Here is a 23,893-nt window from a genome sequence, read left to right on the forward strand (position 1 = left end):
TAATAAGTTATTTCAACAAAATATAATTTTTCATTAAAAAAAAAAAAAAAAAGAAAATTCTAATGTTTTTAAATAGATACAAAAACACACTCCCATAAATATTATTTAACATGTAATAAGTACAGATAAGAGTAGAATAAATCATTAAATATATCAACAATATTTCCAATTTCTGTTATTCTTTCTCTTGATTTTAAAAATAAATACTTTTTTTTTTCTTCAATTAAAAAATTACCTGCTTTATTGTAACTACTTGAAATAAAATCCTCTAAATTGTTTAAAACATTTGATCTATACCCTTTGTAAATATAATATTCATTTATTTCTTCTTCGCTGAAAAAGCAAATTTAATGATATTATATTATCAAAAAATTATATATAAATTTATATATATATATATATTTATTTATTTTATTTTATCTTTTTTCCTTTTTTCTTTTTATTTTATTTTTTTTTTTTTAAATACGCTTTTTTTATTAATTTTTCTTTTTTTTTTCAGGTTTTTTTTTTTTTTTATTATTTTTTTCTATTAATAATTTATTTGCTTTATTTTATTTTTTTTTTTTTTATCATAAAAATTTTTTATTCTTATATAATTTCAAAAAAAAAGGAAGTTCTCATAGATGTTACTTAAAAATTATAGCAGGTTGATCATTTTTTTTAACATCAGAAAAAAAGTTAAGAATTTTAGAATTGAAAGATTGCTCTAATTCTTCTAATTTTCTAAAATAACTATAGATATTGTCATTTATAACTTTTATTATGTTTGAAATGTTTACTTTAAATTTTTCTATGAAATTATTCAGTGAAACTATATTCATCAGTTCTTCATTTATTAACTTATCTCTAAATAGAAAATTTTCCTCAATATTATTTTCAATGTAATTTTTTAGAATTGAGTATTTTTCTTTATTGACAAATATAATATTTATATCTTCGTTTTCGTTTGAAATGTCTTCATTTTTTTCACTTTCTTTACTTTCCTCAATTTCACTAAAAATTTGTGTATTCAACTTTAAATTATAATTTTTTGAGATATCTTCAATTCTTTTTTTAATTGTATCGTTTATGCTTTTTTTTTCATTTATCTCTAGTTTTTTCTTGTAGTAATCAGGGCACTTTTTAATCGTCATGTTCTCTATTCCTATTTATAAATTTTACCACAATATATATATATGTATGAATATGTATCATATTTCATTATTTTCTATTTATATAACCTTGTTCACAATTTAAAAAACTTAATATATTTCTTATGGCCTTTTTTGTTCTCTTTTTTAATTTGTTATATTCACTAATATTTTCTAACATACTTTGTGAAGTAAATTTTTCAACTTTATTTTCAAATTCGTCAGAAGATTTTTTTCTTTCTTCATTTAATATTAGTATTTTATTACTATAAAAAAAAAAAAAAAAAAATTGTATGCTATAGATATAAAATGTATGTAAATTTTTACGTACATTATTTCTGAATTCATATTTTGAATATTTTCTAAAAAATCATTTTTTATTTTTGAATAATTATCTATTTTAAGTAAAACATTTGGCTCTTTTTTTTCATCAAATAGTGAATTAGACAAAATAGTTATATCATATAAATATGCTTCGGAAATTTTCTTTTCATAATTTTTTGTATCATTAATATTATTATTTAAATCATAATTTTTAATTTCTTTTGTTTCTTCGTATATTTTAACATCAATGCAAGTTTTCTCTATTTGTGAATTTTTAACAGTAACTATTTCATTGTTAAAATATTTAACATTTTTTAAATTAGAAATTACTTCACATGATAAATTTTTTATATTACATATAGGATTATCAATTAAATTTAAAAATTTTAAATTTTCTAAGCACCTTAAATAAAATATATTTTCCAAATCTTCTATATAATTTTTACTTAATATCAAAATTTTTAAATTTTTATTGTTGTGTAAATTTTCAATTTTTTTAATCTTGTTATTATGTAAATTTAGTTCTGATAACTTTTTTAAATTATCTAAATTTTTTATTTCCTTTATATTATTATTTGAAATACTTAAAATTTTTAAATTAACTAATTCATTTAAATTTTCTAATTCTTCTATTAAATTATTATCTAAATGTAACTCTTCTAAATCTGTTCAAATAAAAAACAAAATAAAAGAAATATAAAGAATGAATTAAGAAAATATATATTTCAATAAAGACTATAAAAATTCTATATAATCCCTTTTTATTGACATATATATATATTTACTTTTAAAAAGGTTAATATTTTGTATTAATAATATTTTTTTATTTTCTAATGATAAAGATTTAGTATGATAAAATTCATCAATTACATTATTTCTTTTTACATTATTATACTTTTTTATTTCCTCAATTATCATTTTTTCATTTATTATATTTGTGTGTATATTTTTATAATCATTATCTGGTATTATACTGTAGAATATTTTATTATTCATATCTTCCTTTTTTTCATTATCTATATTATCATTTTTTTTATCTTCTCTATATTCTTCTTTTTCATAACTCATTTTTTCATTATTAAATATATCAATATCTTTAAAATTGGAGTATTTGTAACTTCTTTTTTCTTTTGATTATAAATTTATATTAATAAAATATAAAAATAATATTCAGAAATGTATATTTATATATCTCCTAAAAATTTTCTTTAAACAGAAGATATTTTTTTATTTATATATAAAGATAATTTGCTTTCAATGTTTAGTTTACATAAAATATTTGCAAAAAAAAAAAATATATTCATAATAAAAATAAATAAGACAATGAAGTTTAAAAAAAAAAAAAATTAATGTTTCGCTATATTGATAAAGAATTAATAGAGTTTTAAAAAAAAATTTTTTAATTATCATAATAATTTGTAATATTTACTAATAGGAATTTTTATTTAAATAATAACTATGCTACTCTTCTTAAATTTTTTTTAAAGTTTTTATTCTTTTTTAGTGTTCTACAAGTAGTCTTATATGCAAATAAGAATTGCAATAATTATAGTAACTTTACTCCTTTTTTAATTATAATAATAATATAATTATTTTAACTATTTTCATTCCTAATATTTTTATATTGTAATCTAAAAATATAGTGGAAAAAATTAAAATTAAAAAATATATAAGTTCCTTTTTTATTATATTGTTTGAACAATTTTAATTATCGTGTACTTATATATTTATATTATTTTCTAAATCCTTTAAATTGTTAAGATGAAAATTATCAGAATAACATATGTTGTTGATTTATATCAAAAATAAAAAATTTAGTGAATAATGAGATTTTTTTTTTATCTACTTTAAATTTTAAATTGTAATATATATAATATTTTATAATTTTTTTTTTTTAAGAAATATGCTGTGAATCAATTAAAGAAAACGTTTCAAAAAAGTATTACCTTAAAGTTACCCTATCTTTTTTTTTTCTAAATTTACTTACTATATTTAATCTTTAAGGTTACTTATAAAAAAATAAATGGAAAATTATTCCTTATATAATATCTATACTTTTTTCTTATAAATGTGATACTTTTTTATGCGTAAAAGGAAATAATTTTTTTACTTTTTATAAATGATATAATACAAAAACTTACTATAATTTAAAATATATATATAAATGTTATAAACTATTTAAAGATATGTAATTATTTAATGACTAAAAATCTCTTGAACTATTTCCCTTATTTTTTTTAAGGATCATTAGGCATGCAATCAATTAAATCATCATGCATTAAAAAAATACTCAGATTTATTCTATTTTCATTAAATATAAAATGTATGTAATTTATTGTAAAAGTCCACAAAAAAAAATTTTTAATTTTTTTTTTTTTTTGTACATCTTTTGGTTTTTTTTAATTTAATGGTTTTTCTCATCTTATGTATATATATATATTTATATATTTATGTGTATATTATATCTTAAGAGAACACTTTTAATTTCAAAAAAAATGACTGTACTTCATTAAATAAAAATATACTTATAATTACATAAAAAGATTTAGTTAAAATATAATTATTAAAAGATAAGGAAATATATTTGTCTAAATATTAATTATGAATATTAAAAAAAGTAATAGAAAAATGATAAAATTTTGAAATAAAGAAAGAAAAATGAAAAATTAAATTTATAGATATATAAATATAAATTTATATATTTTTTTTCTTGGTTATAATGTGTATATTTTTTCTTTTATTTTTATTTTTTTGTTTCCATTCCGAAACTATAGGATTTTTAAATTTTTTACATAAAACAAATGAAACAACAAAAAAATATACACTTCTTTTAATTTCTTTGATTGAATCAAGAGAAAATATAAAATTAGATAAAAACAATGATGAAAAATTAAAAGATATAGAAAAAAATATTAAAAAAATAAAAAATGAGATGTATGACTTATATTTCTCTCTTAAATATTTATATTCATCAATTAATTTAAGTTTTATCAAAGAGCTATATTTATATGATGAAAATGTTCAAATATGGATATTTGAGGAAAAAAATTTAAACAATATAAAAACAGTTAAAGATATAAAAATTTATTTAGAAAAAATTACAGTATATTATAAAAAAAAATTTATGAAAAATAAATTAGAAGAGACTTGCAGCTATATTAACACTAAGAATATTTTGCGTAAGCAAATTGAAGTATTAAGATATAATTATTATATGATATTAATAAAATTATATTATAAAAAATATATAAATTATTTTAAAAAATTAACAGTCAACAGGAATGATTTTTTTAACATTCCTTTTAATTCACACCTCAATTTTAAGGAAGATATCTATTACAAAACTTTTGAAAATTTTAGTGTAAATATATCAGAAAAAAAAATATTACAAGAAAAAAAAAATAGAAGTAAAATTAATAAAATTAAAAATAAAGATGAAGATCAAATAAAAAAAGAGAAAGATAATGAAGAAAAAAACTTAAATTACATTGAAACTTATCAATATATACTAAGTGAAAAATCAGATAAAAAATTTATGATGAAAATGAGAAATCTCTTAAACAACATCGAAATTTCATTAGAAAAAAATATTGCTAATTCTGTTAAATATATATCCAGAAGAATGATAGAAATATCAGAAAAACAAGTAAGTATAAACTATTGCAGGGACATATATAAAGAATTAAAATATAAGAATTACGATAAAATTTTTTTTGATGAAAATCATTTTGAAAATTTGATTAAACATTCTAGAGAGAAATCATTTCCTTCATTAATAGCACAGGAAAAAAAACAGCTTTACGAAAAAAGAAATATTTTTGAATATTTCATTTTTTTTCATATAGAAAAATTATTAAATATAAAAAGTAAACTAGAAGATAAACTAAAAGAATTTCTTAATCTATTTAAAAAATTTCAAAATAATCCTCAATCAATGGTATTAACAATTAGAAATGAAATCAAATACATATTCAGCTTTCTGGATGAATATATAGATATGTATTCATTTATATATTTGAACTTTGATGATTACTATAGTACAATTAGGGATATATTATCTTTGAATTATATTAAACAAAATTTAAAAGACAATAGAAAAGACGTAGCTGAAAATATTATAAAACATTTGAGTGATTTAAATAAGTCTTTTTCTAAATATAAAAAAACTAAAGAAATATATGAAAATTTTATTGAAAATTTATTAAAACAGAAAAATGACATAGAGATAAATAAATCTAATAAAAATATTAAAAAGAATAATGAAGAAAAAAATGATATCAGTAAAAATGAACTATTAAAAAAAAAAGGAAAAAATGAAGATTACAGTGATGCTAATAATATAGAAGAATCAAAATTTTTTAATTTTAAGGAACTTTCATTTATATTAAATGACAAAAAAAATTTCATAGAAAAAGAAGATAAGAAAAAAAAAAATGAGCTATATGATAAGGTAATAAAAGATGAAAATGAATATTTACATAATTTGAAAAATATAATGAAACTATTAAATGACTATAAGGAACTAAAAAATAAAAAAATAGAAATAAAATATATATCAAACACTAGTAAGTCAGAAAGGGAGCCTATACTATTTGCATCAAAATTTAGACAATATGAAATAATAGAATATTACAAAAATATCTTGCTATTTATAAAAATATTAATTAAAAAAAGAATATTACTTAAATTAAAGACAAAAATTATGATTTTGAGAGAATTTTTTCCATTGTCATTTTTATTTAATAAATATTTTGTTTATATTATATACAACAACTCCTTTAAAAATTTTATAAAAAAATATAAAAAAAAAGTAAATCAAAATTTTTGTTTTGACTTAACTTTAAAAAATTTGGAAAGTTTACTAAAGCATATTGACCTATCTAATATTTTTATGAATTATATGTTTTATATTTTTAATCTTAATCACAACTTCATAAGTAAGCATTTGAAAGTGGATGAAATAATTCTAACTCATTTACATAAAAATGTTAAAAAATTGAAAAATTTAACTGATGTAAAAAATTTCTTACAGAAAAATTTTTCATACAGCATTAATAATTTAACTCATAAAAAAATAATAAAATCTTTTAAATTTATTAATACCTATTTACATAATATATTTAATAATAATAATATTTCTGTGTATATTTTAAAAAATTTTGAAAATTTGAAAATACAATGTAGTAATGAAGATTTACACGAAATATATAATGAAGTTTATTCAAAAAATAAAGTTGAAGATTTTATTTTCAATAACATGAATGATTTAAAAAATAAATTTAATAAGATAAATATGGCAAATGTATCATCTATTCAGTTTTGTTCTTATTCAGAATTTCCTTTAAAATTGTTTGACAATGCCCTTTTAATAAATTCTTTGACAGAATCTTACAAATTTATTTTATATAAAACACAACAGAACTATATTTTTAAATTATATTATTATTCTAATCATAAAAATGCAACTGTTTTTGAAAAAATAATTTTTCAGCTATTAAGTAAATATAATATGGATACATATAACAATTTAAAAATTAGTACATTTAATTCTTATTGCAAAAAAAAAAAAATAAAAAAAGAAAATATAAAATTTTATACAGGTATAAACTCTTCTAATGAAGATAATATTTTAAATGAGGATAAAGATAATTATATCTTTTCTAATAATAACAATAATAAATATGTTCATAAGAATCTAGAAATTTTATGTGATAAACAATACTCTAATAACGAAAATAGTTCATTAATATCACAAGAAAAAAAGGATTCCAATTTAAAAATAAATATAAAAATTAATAAATCACAAGATAAATTTGAAAATAGTAATATAAATAATAATTTATTATTTAATAAAAATACTAATTTACCTTACTTTTATAAATGTGATTTATTAGATGAAAATAAAAAATCACTTGTATCTTTTTATATAAAAAACTTTGAAAAATATTCAAATAAATCAGTATTTGAATTACCAAAAGAAGAAAATGATGAAATTAATAATATACTATACCCATTTCCTAATACAGAAAAAAATAATTTTTATGAGATAAATAAAAACAAGGTTAAAGAAGAATTCATGTATTGTGATAATATGTACAAAAATTCTAAACATAATTCATATGATTCAACATTTAATACTACTCTAGCTAATAAAAATGAACTTCTTTTTGAAAAAGAATCTATTGAGCATTATTATTTAATTTTAAATTTGCTATATGAATATATAGTAAATAAGAGTGAAAGCCTTTTAAACATCAAAAAAATAGAAAAAGAAATATCAAATTTATACGTAAGAATAAAATTATATGAAGAAAATATTTCACATATATATAAACAGAAACAATTAAAAAATTCAATTGATGAGACAAATGAAATGAAAAAACAGTATAAAAAAGATATATCAGAAGCAGTAAATGAGAAACACAAAGCTTTATTAAATATATATAAAGATATAATACATACACATTCAAAAACTGAAAATTATTTAATTAGCTTAAAAAAAGCAAATGAAAAAAAAAAAATAAGCATTAAGAATTTCGAGTTAAATAAGTATGCTCTCTTAACTCAAAATAAGAAGGAAGATATTCAACAATTTAATTTTTATCATAGTGAAATATTAAAGTATTTACAAAAACAAAAGAAATGCTGTGATTCTTACTTAAAGGAGATGCTAACCCATTTTAAATATTTATCTATATTTCATTCTTCATTTTCTAATGTTGAAAAAAATAAAAAAATAATTGAATATATATATATAAGTATCAATGATTCCTTTAATGACATTATTAGATGTGAAAAAAGCACAAAACAATTAATTGTTAATTATAAAAAAATAAAAGAGAAATTGCATTTGATATATACAATTAAAAGTAGTTCACATAAAAAATTTCGAAAATTTTATCTTTTAACTAACTATTTTTATATTGAAAAGGATGATAATGTTTACTTTTTTTTAGATAATGATGAAAAAATAAGAAACTATAAAATTTATAAAAGACTCATAAATGACATTGAGGAAGATTTATTAATTGTTGGTAAAATAAAAGATAAAAACAAAAAAAGACAAATAATTTTTAAAGAATTAGAAGAGCAAATTAATGTTTTAAAAGAGCTAAAAAAACAATTACATATAGATGTTGAATATAATGTAAAGACTTTATACTCTAATATATTTTATGAGAATATGTTGATTTATGAATATCTTGTAAGTTATGAAGAAAAATTAAATAAAAAATTGCTTATTTATAATAACATTCTAAATAATATTAGAAATTCTTTTGAACATAAACCAAATTTCACATATGATCCATCTTTTTTTTATAATTATGTAAAATATGATAATAAAGGAATTGAATTTGTAGATAAAATATTAGAAATTTATGAGGGAAAAAATTATGTTAACATAGAAAAAGGAAATAATTATAATAATAAAATATATATATCATATAATAAAAATAAAATGAAAAAAAATAATTTTACTTCTAACCAAGATACACCCTTTGAATTGATAGAAAATAAGTGCAACTATAAAAAATGTTCTCAAAATTCTTTTTGCTCTATTTATAAATCTAGAGAAAAATGTTTTTGCTTTCTTAATTATATAATGATAGATAAAAAATGCTATTTAAATGAAAATAATACATGCTCTATAAAAAATGGTGGATGCGATCAAAAAGCAAAATGTGAATTAAAAAAAAATAAAATTAAATGTACATGTCCTTTAGGAACAAAATCTATACACGAAGGTGTACTATGTAGTTTATCTACGTTTAAAAAAATTTCAAACTTTTTTATTCTTCTTTTAATTTTAATTTCTTATTTTTCATAAAATTCAATTCAAATTTAAAAATAAATACTTTTAAATAAAATTTTAAGGATAATTTATTAATTATTATTTATATGGATTTAACTATGCTTTTTTTTTTTTTTTTCTTTTACAATATATGAACATAGGAAAATTTTCGTATACTATATTTTCTACACATAAATATGTTTATGTGTGCAATTTTTAAGTTTTTCACTTACTATTTTCTTTTTCTTAAATACATTGTCCTAACTTGTTTTCATTTTTAATATTTCATTATTATTTTCAAATTTTTTTCACTTTATTTTATTTTTTTATTTTATTCTATTTTATTTTCTTCTATATTATGCTATTTATTCCTATATTCATTTAAAAATTTTTCCTTTTTTTTTTTATCTCTCTTTTTTTATGTTTTTCTTTCTATAAACTTTTTTATATAAATCCAAATTTAAAAGCCAAAATTACATATGATAAATTTTTTATTTTTTTGTATAAAATGTATAAACCTTTTTCATAACATTTTTAAATATTTCTAAAATAATAATAAGTAACATAATTTATTCTATAATTAATCCTAGGTATTAGGATTAGATATATGCTACTAAATAAAAATATAATAAATAAAAATATATATATCTAATGTTTGTAGTTTCTAATAAAATTACTATTTTATGAAGTTTTATGATTAAAAAAAAAATAGTAAAAGTAAAATTTTATTGAACATAATTTTAGTTTTGTGTTCTTTATGGACTCTTTTGAAACTTTTTCTTCTTCGTAACTTTTATTTTTGCAACTATATAATTTCATATAAATATTAATTAGTTCAATTTCTATTACACTTAAAATTGATTTCATCTTAGTTACACACATTTTGATAATTATTAACGAAATTGAACTAAATAGATAAGAAAAACAATTTCTTTGTTTTTTATATGAATCATTATTCCTTTTGTTTTTATTATATATATTTTTAATACAACATTGCAATCCTCTACTAAATGTTCTAATTTTTAGATACAAGAAGTCCTTTAATATTCTATTGAATGCATATAGGTAGAAATGAAATTAGAAGCACCTTGTTGGCTTGTTTTCACTTTATTTATATATACTTTATGAAAAAAAAAACAGAACTCTCTTAAATGAAGTGCACAAATTAAGGATTGTAAAAATAAAAAAATAAAATCTAGAGTTATTCTAATTATTTTTTTTTAAGTGTTAAAATTTGTTCCTAAATAAGAATCGTTGAAAGAAAGAGTGCATTAACTCATAAAAAAAAATATGCATATTCAAATAAAAAAAAAGAAAGTAAAAAAATATATTTACATGTGTACTAATATTTAAATTTTTTGCAGTTTATAGAATATTTTGTTTTGTACCGCTACACTTTCATTTTTTGAAATTTTTTTCTCTTTAAAGTTAGGGCACTTTATATAATTTTAAGAGAAAAAAAAAAATAAAAAAAAAAAATATCTTTTTTTTTTTTTTTCTTTTTTTAATGTTTTATTATATTTGTGGGAGAAAAATTTGAAATAATGTTTATATAAATATTTTATAAAAAAAAAAATTCTATATACTTTTACACCTTTTTTTTTAGTACAAAATAATTTGTTTTCCAGAAATTTTTTATATAGAAAATTTTAAAATACTAAAAAATTAACCTAAAACTTTTTTGTTTTTACACATCTTAATTCATTGTTTTAAAAAATATGTTTTTTTGTAAATTATATATCATATAGAAAATTTTTAATTATATAAAAAATTCAACTTATAAAATGCAAAACTAATATAAATTTTTACTTAACAGCTATTTATATTATTAATTATATTTTTCCTTTTCTTTAATTAAATTAATTCAACAATGAAAATAAAATTTTTTTTGTTTTTTTTTATTTTTCTTGGTACAAATTCTTTTGGTAAACAATATAACGATAACTATGAAGGTCTTATCAATAAATTAGAATTATTAGAAGAATTAGTTGTAAGTGGATATGATCTATTTAAAAAAAAAAATGTAGAAAGTGGTTCAAAACAAAAAATAATTAAATTCCTTAGTAGAGCTGAAGAACTGAAATTTCCAAAACTTAATAATTTAATAAATCACATAAAGAGTGTAATTAATAAAGATAATGGATTGGATTATTTAATTGAAAGATATGAAGAATTTGACGAATTAATGAATATCATAGATTTTTACTTTGATTTATTAAGGGCTAAGCTTCAAGATATGTGCATGCGCGATGGTTGCAAAATACCATTTTACCTTAAAATATATGATGGTGAATTGAACGTTCTCAGAAAAGTTGTTTTAAGTTATCGAATGCCTTTACAAAATATTAAAAATAATATAAATAAACTGCAAGCCTTTATTAAAGCTAATGAAAGTACAGTAAAAAAATTAAAAGAATTAATTCAAACTGCTGAACAAGTTATAGAAAGTAAGAAGACTGGTCTTGCTGATACTGGTAAAGTACAAGAAAGAAAAGACACATACAGAGCACAATATGATATTTATTTTTATAAAAAACAATTGGAAGAATCCGAAAAAATGATAGAAGTATTAAAACATCATCTTAAAAAAATAAGGTCAAATGAAGATATAAAACCATTGCTTGAGCAAATCAAGGAAAAAACTAAAACGCAACCTGTAGATGAAGGAAAAAAAAAAGAAATTGCTGAACTTGAAGCTAAAGTACAAAATATTGCTAAAAATATAAGACTTAATATAGAAAGTTTAATTTTAGATCCTCATGAATTAGAATTTTATTTAAGAGAGAAAAGAAAAAAATCTACTAATATAGCAGATCCTGAAAATTCTGAAGATGAAAACTTGGCAGTTTCAGGAAATGTAAGTGATACTTACCCCCACGGTATTGAAACACCTTTAGCAGAAAATGATATTAAAGATATATTACGTCCAAGAAATGATAAGTTACCATTTGGTAATTTATATGATCCTCAGTATGGAAATATTATAGAAGGTATTACGATCCTTCAAGATAAGTACGAACTTAATGATTTTTTAAGTAAAATTAAAGATATTGTTACATCAACAAAAAAGTTTTTAACTTATTCAAAAAGTAATTATGATCGTCTATCTAGTTTACATGTTGAAGAATCAAACAGATACAAGCCATTAATTGAAGACTTTTTAAAATCTAAACACGCTAATGCTCTTCAAGAACAAAAAGTTACAGAATTGGTAGAAAAAAGAAATTCTTTTGTTTCAAGTAAAAGTATATCTAAAGCATTTTCTACTTATTATGAAAATTCTGAATCGCATATAGAAAAATTAGAGGGGCAACGTAAGTATTTAGAAGACTACTCATTAAGAAAAGCTTTTACTAAAAAAGAGATTAACAAATATACAGAATTAAAGAAAAAAATAGAAACAGAAATTAATGAATTAACAGAACAATTAAAGGAAGAAGAAAAAGAACTATCGGCAAATCCTAGTGATATAGATAATATTGTGGAATATATGCAAGCTAATAAACAATTAATAATCCAAAAAGTAGAAGAATTAAAAAAAGTAGAAAAACTTTTAAAGGATGTGCAATTAATGGATAGACTGTATGTTCCACGTTTATATAAATCAAAACATAAAGCAGAACCTTACTATTTATTTATTATAAAGCATGAAGTTGATAAAATGAAATCTTTTATACCAAAAATAAATAATTTACTACAAGAAGAAAAAAGTAAATTAGAAAAATTAACAAAAACTACAACTGCAGAACAAACAAATGTACCTGGCAAGGTAACTCCACCAGTTGTTGCAGCAGATGAAGAAGTTACACAAGTAACTACACCATCATGTTCTTCAAGCGCATGCTCATCATCACAAACACACGAAACGCCATCACCAGATTTAGAAAAAACAGCACAACCAAGTCTACAAGCACCAGAACAACAAAGTTCAGGAAATATAGAAAATCCTGTAGAAGAAGCAAGAAAAAAAGTAGATTTTTTTGAAAAATTGTATAATTTCTTAAATTCCAGTTATATATGCCATAAAAAATTGTTGTTATCTAATTCAACAATGAACAAAAATTTATTAGAAAAATATAAATTAACCAATGAAGAAGAAAAAAAATCAGGTTCATGTAATTCATTAGATTTATTACATAAAATTCAAAATAATATGAAAGTCATGTATTCCTTGTATGAAAATACGAACAGTGATTTACAATATTTCTATTATAAGTTATTTAAGAAGGAACTTATTTATAATATATATCAACTAAGAAATAATGATAAAATCAAAGAACTATTAACAAATTCACCAAACGATCAGCCTGTTGAACCTTCAACCCAAACCCAGCAAAATCAAAGAGCAGGAGAAAACTTAAGAGGGGAAAGAGAACCATCTTTACCATTAAGTGAAGATAGATTAAATCAAACAGTACAAGGAAATAACGTAATGGAAGAATCTGATGTAACACATGAAAATGATACACAAGAAACAATCGATCAAAATTCTGAAGAAAATTCACATTCAGAAGAAGATAGAAGACAAAATGAAAATCTTTTAGAATCATATTTGCTTCAAAGCGAAACATATGAAAATGAATATTTAATAAGTTTTATAAAATCTAAAAGAGAAGTAATTAATCAAATGAACCCAGAAAAAGAGCAAGAATTACTTAACGAAATTAGTGAATTAAGAGAAAAGGTGAAGTTACTATTTTCTAATCTCAATAAATATAAATTAAAATTAGAAAGATTAATAAATAAGAAGAATGAAACTTTACGTTATCGAGCTATTCTTAAAAGAAAGGAAGCTTTAAAAGAACAATTACAAAAAAGATTAAATAGACTCAATAAACAAGAAGCTTCAGTATTACAAAATTTCTCTATTTTCTTTAATAAAAAAAGAGAAAATGAAAAAGAGAAAGTAAAAAATATGCTACAAAACAATGAAAAATTAATGAAGCATTATAAATATGTTATTAAATTTTATAATGGTGAATTATCTCCACTAAAATCCATAAGCAATCTAGCAATTCAAAAAGAAAATAATTACTTAAATTTAGAGAAATTTAGAGCATTAAGTGAAACGGAAGAAATAAAAAAGAAAAATGTTGATTTAGAAAAAAGCATTATAGGTTCTCTATCAAGTGGATTATACCATCTATTGTCAGAATTAGAAAAACTTATAGATAATAATAATTATAATGGTGAATCTAATGATGCAAATGGTTTATCAGTTCAAAAAGCATTAAATTTCAATGCTGATTTATTTCCAGAAAGTTCAGAAGGAAGCCAAAGTGCATCTTCAATTAACGGTTCATTAAGCCCTGAACCAAGTACAGTAACTAACTCAGATCCTCAAAGCCCGCCATCCCAAGAACAACCTGTACAAACTGAAAGTGCCCAAGAAACCAATGCAATCACACCAACTGATGGAAATACAGATAGCTCTGAAGGTAGTACTATCGCTGCTTCTAATACAGAAAATAATTTAAATCAAGCAACAACGGGTACATCAGAAGAAACTGAACCTGAAGAAAATGTCCTTTCTAGATTTGATAATGCAACTTCTAATGAGTATTTAAAAAAGGTAGCTGAAACTTATAAAACTTTAAAAAAAGAAACTGAAAAACATATTAATTCACTAAATAGCAACATTATTGATATATTAGAATCAAACTTCACGAAAAGAAATTATTTCCTAAATGTTCTGGATTATGATTTAATTTCATTTGAACATGAATTTTCAAATGATTATATTATTGAAGATCCATTTAAAGTGATAGAACCAGAAACAAGAAATAAACTTTTAGGAAATTATATTTATATCTTAGGATCAATAAATAAGGATATATCTTTTATTAATGAAAATTTATCATATTTTACAAAAATATCTCAAAAATATAGTCATAATTTAGAACAAATTAAAAGTATAATTGAAAAAAAAAAATCACAGGATGAAAAACTTCTTCCTTTTTTGATAAGCTTTCAGAATCTATATGAAACATCATTGAACAATATCGGAAATTATAAAAATGCTTTAGATTCAAAGGTTGCTAATTGTGAACAAAATAAAGAATTAATGGAAGTTAAGATACAAAAAATCAAGGATAATAACAATGTTCAAGAAACAATAGAAAATTTAAAAAAAAATAAAAGAGAGGGTGAAGATAATTATTTATATGATTCCAATAATAGAACTAAAAAATTATCACCCAATGAACATAGAAATCGTAAACAGTTATGGACAAGATTTAAACAATTAAGAATTGTTCATGAAAATAATATGAATTCACTCTTTTCAAATTTCGATCAACAAGATCTTGAACAGATATATGAAGATGTTTCACAACATATATGTATAAATACAGTATGCCCCATAAATTCGGGATGTATTAGACGTTTAAATGGAAAGGAGGAATGTAGATGTCTTTTGAATTTCAAGAAAGAAGGAATGATGTGTGTTCCTGATGAAAATCCTACTTGTGAAATTAATAATGGTGGATGTGATACAACGGCAAATTGTACAAGCAATGGAGAGCAAATTACCTGTACTTGTAAATTAAATAAGTCTTTTCCTATCCACCAAGGAATATTCTGTAGTTCTTCAAATTACTTAAGTTTATCATTTTTATTAATTATTATTTTTATTTTATATAACTTAATTTAAAAAAAAAATAAAATAAAAATAAAATATTTATTTTTTTATTTTAAATATTTTTTTAAGTCTTTTACAACTTAATAAAAAAAATTCTAAGATCAAAAAAATATTATATTTATTTATATAGTAATACTCAAAATAATTAATCTTTAAAAAAGAAAGCTTAAAAAAATACAAAATGTCACAAAAAAAATTTTAATTTTAAATTGCAAACTTTATCTTTTTCATAAATGGAGAAATAGTATAATATAAAATTTAACTAAAACGAAAAAGATATAAATAAAATATTTTTTTTTTCTTTATTCTTTTATTGCAAGAACTTTTTATGTTTTTTTTTTTTTTTTCCCTATAATAAAATAAATTTTTTACTGATATTTTTTAATGTTATTTTATTTTTTTTTTTTTCTTCTAAATAAATTTAATTTTTAAAATTTTTTTGATAAAATGATTGTATGCCATAGATAATATGAAGTTCAACTGTGGATTAAAAAATAATTTTGCTGAAAAATTTCAAAATTTAGATGAAAATAAAAAGAATGATGTAAATGTACTCAATTCAAATGGAAATAATAAAAATATTTTTCAAAAAAATAATTTAAAAAAAAACAATAAATATATGAACTATCCAAATGAATTAAATAAAAATACTTCTTTTGAAAAAAAAGTTAGCCAATTTATTTCAAACAGAAAGTTAAATGATATATCATCATCAGAAAACAAAAAAAATGTTTTTTACAATGAAAAAAATGTTGTAGATAAAAAAATCAATAAAATGTATAAAACTGAAAGTATTCATTGTAATAATAATCCCACTGTAAATTGTATAAAAAAAAAGAGTTATATAAATGAATGTAATGACTACAAGAAAACTTCTAATGTTAAAGGCGAGTATAAATTTAATAAATTCATCAATAAGGAGAAAATATCTTGTGAAAACTCAAAAAATAAAAAAATTAATAATCCTCACAATTTCACAGAAGAAAGCAATATAAATGATATTAAGATAAGTAAAAATATGAATAATATGAGTAATACTATAGATAATACTTTTAATAATAGTAATAATAAAAATGATAATATGAATAATAGATTTAAAAATAGTTTTGTGAACATTAATAATATAAATAAAAATGTATGTGCAACTAATATTTATAAAGACAGTGATCTTAAATTAAATAATTATCACAATAATCTATATAAAGTGAATCATAAAATTCATAATACTAATAATATATCTTATGGAAATGGAAATGTAAATTACTTCAATTCATCTAATTTTAATAGAAAAGAGTCTTTTAAAAAAATTCAAAACACATACAATAAAAATAATGATAATAGGAAAATTATAAATGATCAAAACAAGTATAATGAAACTAATAAAAGTAATAAAAATTATAACGAAAAAAAGAATGACAATAATAACATTGATAATAAAAAGTATTATAGTAAAAATAATGAAGAAAATAGCAATAAAAATACAAACATTATAAATAAGAAAAGCTATTTCAATAAAAAGTATAACAATGAATATTTTTATAATTATAACTTAAATAAAACTTCTTTTAATTACAATTTAAAAATAAATATCAATAAAAATAATAATCATTACGTAAGATACAGAAAAAATGAATTCAATAAAACTTATTGTAATGAGAATTATTTAAATAAAAATTTTAAAAATAAAAATATGGGCAATTTAAATATAAATGAGAACAATTTTAGCAAAAATAAAAGTTTTATCTCAGATAATAATATTAATGAAAAATTCGAAGAACACTTTAAGTATAAAAATAATGATTCTTATATTGATGAAATAAATAGATGTAATTATATAATCGAATCCGATATTTCATGTACACATAATGCAAATATATTAGCGTTTAAAAAAGAAAAAGAAATTAACAAAATTGAAAATGAATGTGAGAACACAAATAAATATGAAGATACAAATATAAATGAAAATAAAAACAATAATGCTCATTCAAATAAAAATGAAAAAATAAGTGAAAATAGAGATAACGAGAAAGTTGAAAATAAAGATATAAAAAAAAATGAAACTGAAGATAAAAGAATAGAAAATGATTGTAATAAAAAAAATGAAATTTTAAATGAAGAAAATTGTGATAATATGAATGAAGAATTAAAAAGAAAAAAAAGAGAAGAAGAAAAAAAAAAAATAATGAATTGGAAAACGGAAGAACAAGCATTGCTCGAAGAGGGATTAAGAGTTTATAAAAATTTAAAGAATTGTCCAGAAAAATGGATAAAAATTAGTGAAATTGTAAAAAGCAAAAATCCTGATGATTGTTTAAAGCGTTTTCTTTATTGTAGATCGATTGTTTTGAAAGAAAAAGAAAAAATGAAAAAGGAGATGGAGCAAATGAAAGAAAAAGAAGAAAATGAAAAAAATGAATATAAAGAAGAAAATAATAAAGAGATTAAAAATAGTGAAGAACTTGAACAAGATATTGATAGTGATGATATGAATATTAATAATAATATAAATATAAAAGGAAAAAGCTTGATATTGAATAATGTTCTATTAAAAAATATATCAATGTATAAAGCAGTATTATTGAAGTAAGTATATAAATATTTTACGATTAAAAGAATCTTTATATATACCCTTTTTTTTAATTATATAGGTTACAATTAGTTTGTACAAGATGTTGCAATACATTTGAAGTAATATCAACAACTAAAGATGATTCTCAATTAGGTAAAATGCTATTTTTATATTTTTTTTTTTTTTTTTCACTCTTATTTAAATTTCCTTTTTTTTTTTAAATATAGTTTGTAATTGTATAAATTGCTGTAATAGTGCAGTTATTGAAATTTATAGAAATATATGTTTTTTGGAAAATAGCTGCATCTGCGTTTTAAAATTTAACCAGTGTTCATTAATGGTATGATAAAAGTAAATAATATATAAAATTTAAAATAGTTATGTATATTTCTATATTAATCTTCTCAGGATTTATTAACTGCTGACTATAGCATGAACTGTGAGAATTGTGGTAGAAAAATTGTTTTTAAAAATGTTACATCAGGTATATTATTTTCTAATTTATATATAAAACTCATATACATTTTTTTTTTATATAAACTATATATAAAATTTTTATATATGAACTTCATATATATTTTGTATATACAACTTACAATATACTAAATATTTTAATTATTTTAGGTAAAGAAATGAATGCTAACTGTCATAATTGTTTCACTAAATTAGAATTTAAATATAAGGATTTTTCTTTTGACGATACAATTAATGCAAATAATGACACTATAAAAAAGTAAAAATAATTAATTATATATATATATATAATATTTATTACACATCTTTTTGTTTTTTATTTATAGAATTGATGAAATGATAAATAAGTTATTTACAAAAAAAAAGTCGAACAAAAAAGTTTTGAGTACATCAAATAATTTAAAAATAGAAAAATGTAAAAATGTTATGAAAATAAATAATATAGAAGTTAATAATGGAGCATGTAAACATTTTAAGAAATCTCATAGATTATTTAAATTTCCATGTTGTAACAAAGTAAATTTATATATATCTTTAATTATATATTTGTATTTTTCTTTTCTTTTTTTTTTATGAGTATTTCATAATTATTTACTTTTTTTTTTTTTTGAAGGTATTTCCATGTCCTACTTGTCATGATTTAAATAGTAATCATGAGTGTGATATTGCTAGAAGAATTATATGTGGATTTTGCTACAGAGAATTCAGTGATGATGAAGTGTGCATATGTCAAAAAGAAAAAAAAGTTAAAAAAAGCGGAAAATTTTGGGAGGTTATAAAAATAATAAATACAACTATATATATATATATTTATGTATTTAATTTTTTTTTTTTTTTTTTTTTTAAAGGGAGGAAAAGGTTGTCGTAATGCAATTACATTAAGTAAAAATGATTCAAAGAAATATAAACTTTTAAATAGACAAACTGCACAAAAAAAAAAAAAAAAATAATTTCTAATTTTCTATAAATTAGTGCTTATAATTTTTTTAAATATTAAAATAAAGAATAAAATATGTAAGAATATAATTTGTAATATCATCCTAATCTTTCATTTTATTTATTTTATCAGTGTTTAGTTTTTTGATTTTATTTGGTGATATATTTATTTTTTAAAAACATAATTGAAAAGAAATAAAATAATAGGTAATATATTATGTAAATTTTTTAAGATTAATTTTTACACAAGAAAAAATATTAAAATAAAATAAAATAAATGAATAGGATTAAAAGGTACTTAAATTATCAATTATTTTTATGTGAAATATAAATACAAAAAAAAATATTTTAACAAAAAAAGAAAAAAATTGCTTATTTCTCAAAAATTACTTTAAATAATAGCCTTTGGTGACAAAAACAAACATTGGCATCTATAGAAAAAAAGAAAAAAAATAATATATATATGTTTAAATTTTTTTTTTATTTTTGGTTGTTTTTTCTTTTTTTACTTATGAGTAAAATGTAATTTATGTATATTCAGAAATCCAGGTTCTCCATCATACTGAAAGTATATTTTATTTCTATTTTGGATAAACTTTCTATTTATTTTAACTATAATTTCACTACCTTGACATAATTTTATTGCTTTAGATATCCCTATTTGCACTTGAAATAAATGGAAAATATTTCTAAAACCAATAACTTCAATAATTTTATCATTAATTTTCTGTTTACGGTATTTTTGGTGCACTTTTTTTTGTTTATAAAAATCTAGTCTATAAGATTTATATATGTTACCGTAATCAGAAATGTTATCATTTTTGTTATTTTTAAATTTCTTTTTATCTTTATTAATAATTTCACTTTTTTTCAATTCAGAGCATACATCTTCATCACTATATTTACATGTATACTTTTTTTGCATATTCTTTTTCATTTTTGTATGAATTTTATTAGTATTTAATTTATTATAAATTTCATCATATCCTCGAAATAAATCACTACTTGAATAACTATCGCTGCTGTCATTAAAGTAATCTGTTGATGATTTATCACCTTTTTTAAATAATTTTTTTTTTTTTTTTTCTCTTTCAATATCTGAATAATAATTTTTTTCTAGTTCATCATCTTTCCATATTTTTATTCCTCCCAAAAAATATGGTATATTTATTATGCATACACTTTCTAAATTTTCATCTATATTAACCTTTTTACCATCACAATAAATTTTTATATTTTTATTTAGTTTATATTTATATGTATTAAAACAAAAATCTCGAAGCCCTACTTCACCATATAAAATTTTGTTTCCTATTCTGCTGTTAAAAAAATGGGGAAATTTTTTTCTTATGTTATCAAAGTGTAATGCTAATCTTGCAATAATCCCTATATCAAAATAATTAATGAAACTATTATTTAAAATCAAATTATTATTTAAATCATATCCTTTCATATTCCATACATCAACTAATTCATTCTTACTATATTTTATTTTATTTAAATAAAAAAACAAATCACTATTGTATTCATTCCCCCAACCCAAACTTATGCTCAAATCATTACCTGTACCTAATGGCATTATACATATTGGTGTTGTAGAAATGTATGAATCTAATGAATCATTTCCATTTTCTTTTTGTAATTCATTATCATTTTGACCAAAGCTTGTAATATTTTTATCATTGATATAATCTCTATTCTTTTCACTTTTATTATAATTTATTCTATCATTATTACCACTGTTATTTGAATCATGCTTATTATCACTATTTTTAATTGTCTTATCACCTTTAACATCGTTATGGTTTCCTTCATTAATTTCATTTAAACCAATATCCTCTTTATTAAAATTATCTTTAATTTTATTTATATTTTTTTTAAAATTTTTTTTTTGCTTCTTATCATTTTCTATGTTTACTTCCTTATTCCTTTTGTTTTTCTTCTTATAAAATGACGAAGAATTATTATATCCATTTTCACTTTCCATAGATGTAGAAGATAAATAGGAATTTTCTTTCCCCTCTGCTTTATAATTGTGCATTAAAATATCATTTTTATTTAATTCATATCCCAATGAATATTCGTTCTGAAAACTTTTTTCAACAATATTATCATAAGACTCTTTTTCTATCTTTTTTTTCTCAGAAAAATTTAATTTTTTATGATTATATATACGATTATTAGTATTGTTGTTAATAATATTCTTATTTAAATTACTATTAGAATTATTATTCAAATTATTATTATGAACATCACTATTATTATTAATAGTATTAATATTATCATTTCTTTTTCCATTTAAGTATTTTTCCTCCATATTATAATTTTCTTTTCTCTTTCTATTAAGATCAGTATCTACATAGGTATTTATATTTTCTTTATATGAATTGTCAATGGCATTAATTTCATTATTTTCTTTTATAATATTATTGAATGATTTACTTAACTGTATATCATTATTACTGTTCCATTTTTTTCTTAACACATCTTTATTTAATTTCATTTTTTCTGTTATGCTCATAGAATCTTTATTTTTATTTGTAATATATTTATTTTTTTCTTTGACAAAAAATATTTTTTCTCTTAAAAAAAATTTTATTAGAGTATCAATAAAAATGCTTATAGTTCCGTCACCCCCACATATAAGCAAAATAATTTTTTTTAAATATAACATTTCTTTAAACATATTTAGAACACTTAAAACATTTTTTTCACTTTTTATATTTATTATTTGTATAGGATTAAAATACATCAACAATTCTTGGTATAAATTTTTTCCTATTTGGCCTCCACTTTTTACGTTTACAAATATTAAAAGAAACTTTTTATTACTTTTTATTTCGTAAATTGGTATATGAACAGGAAAAAAATTTAATAAAAAGTTAAGATTAACTGAAACTATATATTTTTTTTTATTTTTAGTATTTAGAAAAAATTTCAAATTATTTATATAATCAAAGCATAACAATTCATTTGGATTATTTTTTTTATTTGAAAACTGCACTATATTTTCAAATATACTTTTTTCATTTTTATGAAATCTATTAAAATCGTTTATAGTATAATTCAAAACCAAATCATCATTTTTTATTTCAAATTCATTTATTTTATTGTAAAAATGTACTAAATAATCTATTAAAATATTTTCTTTAACCGACAATTGATACGGATACAATATATATTTATTATTACCGTACGTGCATATGCTTTTGTTTAGCTTTTCATCTTTGGCCTTTTTTTTAGTAGAATTCCTAGTTAAACACTTTAAATGAAAATATTTATTACACCAAATGCATTTATATACATACTGTTTCACAAATGCATAAAAAGAAAAGAAATAAAATTTTTTTTTACAAATATCACATTTATTATTCCATGAATAATTTCTTAATTTTATAAACTTGTGCTTATTCTTAAAAAATACACTCGTTTTACAACTCATTAAATTAGAATTGGGTGCACACTCTATATGACATTTGTTTCTACACAAAACACATTCAAAAATATTTTTTTTATGAAAAATAAATGAATATATATTCTCTTCGCATACATTGCATAACTCTATTCTATTTATGGTTTTTAAATCAAATATATGTGAACTATATGTTAAATAATAAAACCCGTTTTTTATTTCTTCTATTTTTCTATCTTCACATGATTTTGAAAAATATTTATTCGGAATCCCTTTATTAGTCAAATTGGATTTTGAGCTATTTAAAAATCCTGTGCTCTTATTTTTTTTTTTAATAAGTCGTAAATAAATATTAATTTTCTTCTTCTTTTTATTTTTTCTTTTTGCAAAAATAATACTAAACAATATTATACAAAAACAAAAAATTACTTTTAAAACACCAATTCGTATTAAATAATCTTTTAAATTTTTTAAAAATAATATTAAGATATTTAGATAAACATTTTTGTCAATATATATGAAATCTTCCATCTCTTAAGAATATTATATAATAGATTTTTATGCAAATATTTATTAATATCTAATTTATTTTACATTTTATATTTTTCTTTCTCTA

At 19.2% G+C, this 23,893-nt stretch overlaps 5 protein-coding genes across 5 annotated transcripts; 3 read left to right on the plus strand and 2 right to left on the minus strand.

Annotated features, from left to right (window-relative positions):
* Positions 1–101: 101 nt before the first annotated feature.
* Positions 102–2,522, minus strand: LRR8 (leucine-rich repeat protein, putative; the record flags this gene model as incomplete). Its single annotated transcript, XM_028675984.1, has 5 exons — positions 102–333; positions 631–1,144; positions 1,221–1,396; positions 1,462–2,119; positions 2,240–2,522. 5 exons carry the CDS (start codon positions 2,520–2,522, stop codon positions 102–104), a joined length of 1,863 nt encoding a protein of 620 aa, XP_028532519.1.
* A 1,651-nt stretch (positions 2,523–4,173) lies between these two features.
* MSP1P (merozoite surface protein 1 paralog, putative) lies at positions 4,174–9,282 on the plus strand (the record flags this gene model as incomplete). The annotated part of the gene is made up of 1 exon (XM_028675985.1): positions 4,174–9,282. The coding sequence occupies one exon, from the start codon at positions 4,174–4,176 to the stop codon at positions 9,280–9,282; it is 5,109 nt and encodes a 1,702-aa protein (XP_028532520.1).
* Positions 9,283–11,116: 1,834 nt separating this feature from the next.
* MSP1 (merozoite surface protein 1, putative) lies at positions 11,117–15,898 on the plus strand (the record flags this gene model as incomplete). The annotated part of the gene is made up of 1 exon (XM_028675986.1): positions 11,117–15,898. The coding sequence occupies one exon, from the start codon at positions 11,117–11,119 to the stop codon at positions 15,896–15,898; it is 4,782 nt and encodes a 1,593-aa protein (XP_028532521.1).
* A 457-nt stretch (positions 15,899–16,355) lies between these two features.
* Positions 16,356–19,879, plus strand: PRELSG_0728100 (conserved Plasmodium protein, unknown function; the record flags this gene model as incomplete). The annotated part of the gene is made up of 8 exons (XM_028675987.1): positions 16,356–18,469; positions 18,535–18,608; positions 18,683–18,795; positions 18,864–18,939; positions 19,080–19,188; positions 19,256–19,445; positions 19,543–19,701; positions 19,778–19,879. 8 exons carry the CDS (start codon positions 16,356–16,358, stop codon positions 19,877–19,879), a joined length of 2,937 nt encoding a protein of 978 aa, XP_028532522.1.
* Positions 19,880–20,256: 377 nt separating this feature from the next.
* DGK1 (diacylglycerol kinase, putative) lies at positions 20,257–23,808 on the minus strand (the record flags this gene model as incomplete). The annotated part of the gene is made up of 2 exons (XM_028675988.1): positions 20,257–20,296; positions 20,375–23,808. 2 exons carry the CDS (start codon positions 23,806–23,808, stop codon positions 20,257–20,259), a joined length of 3,474 nt encoding a protein of 1,157 aa, XP_028532523.1.
* Between the last annotated feature and the right edge of the window lie 85 nt (positions 23,809–23,893).

This window comes from Plasmodium relictum (genome assembly GCF_900005765.1).
Source record: "Plasmodium relictum strain SGS1 genome assembly, chromosome: 7".
NCBI lineage: Eukaryota > Apicomplexa > Aconoidasida > Haemosporida > Plasmodiidae > Plasmodium > Plasmodium relictum.